At 58.1% G+C, this 5,000-nt stretch overlaps 1 protein-coding gene across 1 annotated transcript in view; it reads left to right on the top strand.

Moving 5' to 3' along the window:
- The window catches only part of crebbpa (CREB binding protein a), a 29,105-nt gene that overhangs the window by 13,803 nt on the left and 10,302 nt on the right, over positions 1 to 5,000 (top strand). The window contains 10 exon segments of the mRNA XM_067259733.1: positions 1 to 8; positions 205 to 267; positions 418 to 539; positions 2,654 to 2,678; positions 2,681 to 2,808; positions 2,810 to 2,836; positions 4,111 to 4,287; positions 4,433 to 4,604; positions 4,840 to 4,937; positions 4,939 to 4,959. The exon segment at positions 1 to 8 is cut by the window's left edge and continues 185 nt beyond it. Coding sequence (XP_067115834.1) covers positions 1 to 8; positions 205 to 267; positions 418 to 539; positions 2,654 to 2,678; positions 2,681 to 2,808; positions 2,810 to 2,836; positions 4,111 to 4,287; positions 4,433 to 4,604; positions 4,840 to 4,937; positions 4,939 to 4,959 — 841 coding nt within the window.

Below are 5,000 nucleotides of genomic sequence, written 5' to 3'. Positions count from 1 at the left end.
GACGCAGAGTGAGAGGGACCAGACGTCTGGGGATGAGGGGGAGGGGGAGGGGGGGTTCCATGAGCCAAACACACACACACACAGTGTGCACACCCGTCCAGTCATACGCAGTGCTGGACTGGAAGTCCCCAAACTATCTGAACTTGTATTAGTGTTTCCTTTATGCCCCCCCCCCCCCCTCCCCCCCTCTCCCTCCCTCCTCAGATGGAGCTGTTCCCATGCCCAACGTGCCAAACCAGATCCTGAGCCGTATGCAGGTCTCTCAAGGTACCGTCCTGACCCCTCTGACCTGCCCCCTCACCTCCCCCTCGGAGGCTTGGTAGGACATGTATGAGCCTGGTGGAGTTCTGGCTTTCTTTCTGACTGTGTGTGTCTCTCTGTGTGTGTCTCTGTGTGTGTGTGTGTGTGTGTGTCCAGGGATGACCCAGTACGGCTCCATGGCGCTGCCCAGCGTCCAGATGTCCCAGTCCCCGATGGGAGCCCGCGCCGCCTCGCCCATGACCCACCCACAGCACCTCAACATGGGCTCTGTCCCCTCGGTGAGGCACGCACACTCACACACTATACACACACACTACACACTCACCACACACACTATACACACACACTACACACTCACCACACACACTATACACACACACTACACACTCACCACACACACTATACACACACACTACACACTCACCACACACACTATACACACACTACACACTCACCACACACACTATACACACACACTACACACACACTATACACACACACACACACACTACACACTCACCACACACACACTATACACACACACTACACACTCACCACACACACTATACACACACACTACACACACACTTATACACACACACACACACTACACACACACTATACACACACACTATACACACACACCACACACACTATACACACACACACACTACACACACACTATACACTCACCACACACACTATACACACACACTACACACACCCTATACACACACACACACACTACACACACACTATACACACACACACACACTACACACACACTATACACACACACTACACACTCACCACACACACTATACACACACACACACTACACACACACTACACACTCACCACACACACTATACACACACACTACACACACCCTATACACACACACACACACTACACACACACTATACACACACACTACACACTCACCACACACACTATACACACACACTACACACACACTATACACACACACACACACTACACACTCACCACACACACTATACACACACACTACACACACACTATACACACACACACACACTACACACACACTATACACACACACTATACACACACACCACACACACTATACACACACACACACTATACACACACACTACACACACACTATACACTCACACACTATACACACACACCACACACACACTACACACACACACACACACAAACTATACACACACACACACTATACGCACACACATTACTCCACTTTCAATTATAATAGCCCTGCATTGAAAGAGCCTCTCAGCCATGAGTCACCAGATGGACAAAGGGAGTATTTTTAGTGGCCAATTTGTTGCCGAGAGCAGTGGCCCTTTGTGGAGTTTCTACAGGTGCCCCCCCCCCTCACAGAGGGGGGCCTCTCTCCCTCAGTAGCTGCTTCAGGCGCCAATCTACCCCCCGTCCTCCTATGAAAACCCCTCATGACGCCCTCAGGTTTCTACAGGTGCCCCCCCCGTCCTCCTCACATACAGGGGCCTCTGTGACCCCCCCCCCCTCCCCAGGTTTCCAGTCACAGCGCATTGTGTGTGTGTGTGAGCGCGTGTCGAGAGTGTTACTTGTGGTAATTGATGAATTCCACTTCCAGCTGCCCTCTGAGAAGGGGCATGGAAATGAGTGACTGGAACAGCGAGCTAGCGCTGCATAGCTGACTGGTTCATGCTGTTTTCTAACTAATAGGTTCTGTCCTTCAGACCTGTTCAACCTGGTGAATAGTCAAGTGAAGTCTTAAGTGGCATCGCTAAATTACTTAGTATGGATTTTCTGTAGTACACTTTTCTACAAAGCAACTGCCACCTAATTACCACCCTCCCTCTCCTCCATCCCTCCCTCCATCCCTCTCTCCATCCCTCCCTCTCCTCCATCCCTCCCTCTCCTCCCTCTCCTCCCTCTCCTCCCCCTCCCTCTCCTCCCTCCCTCTCCTCCATCCCTCCCTCTCCTCCCTCTCCTCCCTCTCCTCCCTCCCTCCCTCCCTCCCTCCCTCCCTCTCCTCCATCCCTCCCTCTCCTCCATCCCTCCCTCCCCTCCATCCCTCCCTCTCCTCCATCCCTCCCTCTCCCTCCCTCTTTCCCTCCATCCCTCCTCTCCCTCCATCCCTCCTTCTCCTCCATCCCTCCCTCTCCTCCATCCCTCCCTCTCCTCCATCCCTCCCTCTCCTCCCTCTCCTCCCCCTCCCTCCCTCTCCTCCTCTCCATCCCTCCTCTCCTCCATCCCTCCCTCCATCCCTCTCTCCATCCCTCCCTGTCCTCCATCCCTCCTCTCCTCCATCCCTCCCTCTCCCTCCCTCTCCTCCATCCCTCCCTCTCCTCCCTCTCCCTCCCTCTCCCTCCATCCCTCCCTCCACCTCCTCCAGATGGGCCTGTCCCCGTCCAGGATGCCCAGGCACCGGGCCTGCTGGGGGCCCACGGCGGGGGGTCCAGCATGGTGGGCCAGACAGCCGGCCAGGGCCAGGGGGGCCAGTTCCCCCCGGGGACCACCTCAGTCACCCCCACAGTGGGGCCCGGACAGTCCCACAGCCCAGGCAGCTGTCACACAGGTGAGACCTGGAGGGAGAGGAGGGAGGGAGGGGAGGGGAGGAGGTCGCCACCACTAACCCCTCACACTCAGGCTACCTCCAGCTGTTGCCTCTACCCTGGTCTTCCTGTCTGATCTCTCTGTGTGTCTCTGTCTGTCCGCTGTCCTCCATGTTTGTCTCTGTGCTTCTCTTTGTGTGTGTGTGTGGTTCCCTCTCCTCAGCAACAGTCCCAGCAGCAGACCCAGCACTAACCTCCCCATCACTGCGCTTGGTCCCTCCTCTTCCTCTCCTCTCCCAGCCCTCGCTCCACCCTACACCTCCGCCCTCCTCCTCCTCCTCCTGCTCCTCCTCAAGCCGTGGGGCCCACTAACCTGCAGCCTCCTCTCCAGTCCTCCAGTCGCGCAGCTCCACCCCCACCCTCCCCTGCCCCACCCCGGCCCCGGGGGGCACCCCGCCCCGCCCCGCCCAGCCCCCTCCGGAGACGCTCCTGCCCCCCACCACGCCGGTGAGACTGAGACCGCATGCCCTCTCATCCCCCCTCCACCCCCATCCCTCCTCACGTCCACCCAGACCGTATCCCCCCCCCATCCCTCCTCACGTCCACCCAGACCGTGTCCCCATCCCTCCTCACGTCCACCCAGACCGGGTCCCCCCCCCCATCCCTCCTCACGTCCACCCAGACCGGGTCCCCCCCCCCATCCCTCCTCACGTCCACCAAGACCGGGTCCCGTCCCCCCCCATCCCTCCTCACGTCCACCCAGACCGTGTCCCCCCCCCCATCCCTCCTCACGTCCACCCCGACCGCGTTTCCCCCCCCCACCCCTCCTCACGTCCACCCAGACCGGGTTCCCCCTTCCTCCGAGTCACCTGACCGTCCATGTGTCCGTCTGTCTGCATCCTAGCGCTCCGCTAAAGGAATGATGGGACTTGGAATTGCTCAGGACCAGGTCACCTGCTCTGTTCTGGCCTGCAGGCGAGCAGCCTGACGGCGTGCAGCCTTCTCTCCCTTCATTCTGTCTCCTCACCGCCATCCTCTTTCTGCCCCTCGTTGTGTCCGTTCTTCCTCTCGTTTTCACCCGTTCTTTCGTTTGTTCTCTCTCTCATTCTTATCGTTCTTCCTCTTGTTCGTTCCTCTCGCTTTCTCTCGTTCTCTTCATCGTCTCGTTGTTAATCCCTCGTTCCGTTTCTCTCCCTCTCTCTCTCTACCTCTCTCTACCTACATTTCTCTCTACCTCTCTCTCCCTCTGTCTTTCTACCTCCTCTCTCTCCCTCTCTCTCTCTCCCTCCCTCCCCAGCTGTCCCAGTCGGGGGCCAGTCTAGATAACCGTGTTCCCACCCCGGCCTCCGCTGCCAGCGCCGACCACCTGCACTCCCAGCATGCCCTGCCCGACCTGCCGGACCTGCCGGGCCAGGAGCCCAAAGTGGAACGCCACGAGGTGGCCATCGGGGGCAAGACGGAGCCCAAGATAGAGGTGTGTGTGTGTGGTCTGTGAACGGATTCACCAGGTGTAGTGAATCCGTTCACTACACCTGGTGAACGGATTCACCAGGTGTAGCTCCACCCCCTCCTTAACCACCGTGAACACCGGACCCTTCATCTTCCGTTTGTTGTTTCAGACGGAGGACGACTGCGGTTCCCTGTCGGTCAAGAAGGAGGAGTCTGAGGAGAAGCAAGAGCCAATGGAGGTGGAGGAGAAGAGAGCGGACACGAAGGCAGAGCCCCGAGAGGAGGAGGAGGGAGGAGCCAACGGCACAGCGTCCTCATCCCCTCCTCTGTCCCGGAGGAAGAGTGAGTGTGGGCGAGGAGAGGGGGAGGAGGTGGAGGAACAGGGGAGGATGATGTTGTGACTAACCAGCTTCTTCTCCCCCTTGTCGTCTTTTTCTCCTCTCTCTCTCTCTCTCTCTTCCTTCTCTCCTCTCATTCTCTCCTCCTCTCCTGCCCCTCCTCCTCCTCTCCTGCCCACCTCTCCTCCTCTCCCGCCCCACCTCCTCTCCTCCTCCTCTCCTGCCCTCCTCTCCTCCAGTCTTCAAGCCCGAGGAGCTGCGCCAGGCCCTGATGCCCACCCTGGAGTCTCTGTACCGCCAGGACCCTGAGTCCCTGCCCTTCAGACAGCCTGTGGACCCCCATGGTGCTAGGCATCCCGGTGAGGACACACATTACATTTTACATTTAGTCATTTAGCAG

The sequence above is a fragment of the Osmerus mordax genome, chromosome 21 (genome assembly GCF_038355195.1).
Source record: "Osmerus mordax isolate fOsmMor3 chromosome 21, fOsmMor3.pri, whole genome shotgun sequence".
NCBI classification, from domain to species: Eukaryota; Metazoa; Chordata; class Actinopteri; order Osmeriformes; family Osmeridae; genus Osmerus; species Osmerus mordax.
Note: the sequence above shows the minus strand (reverse complement) of the source record. Positions and strands in the feature narration are given on the sequence as shown.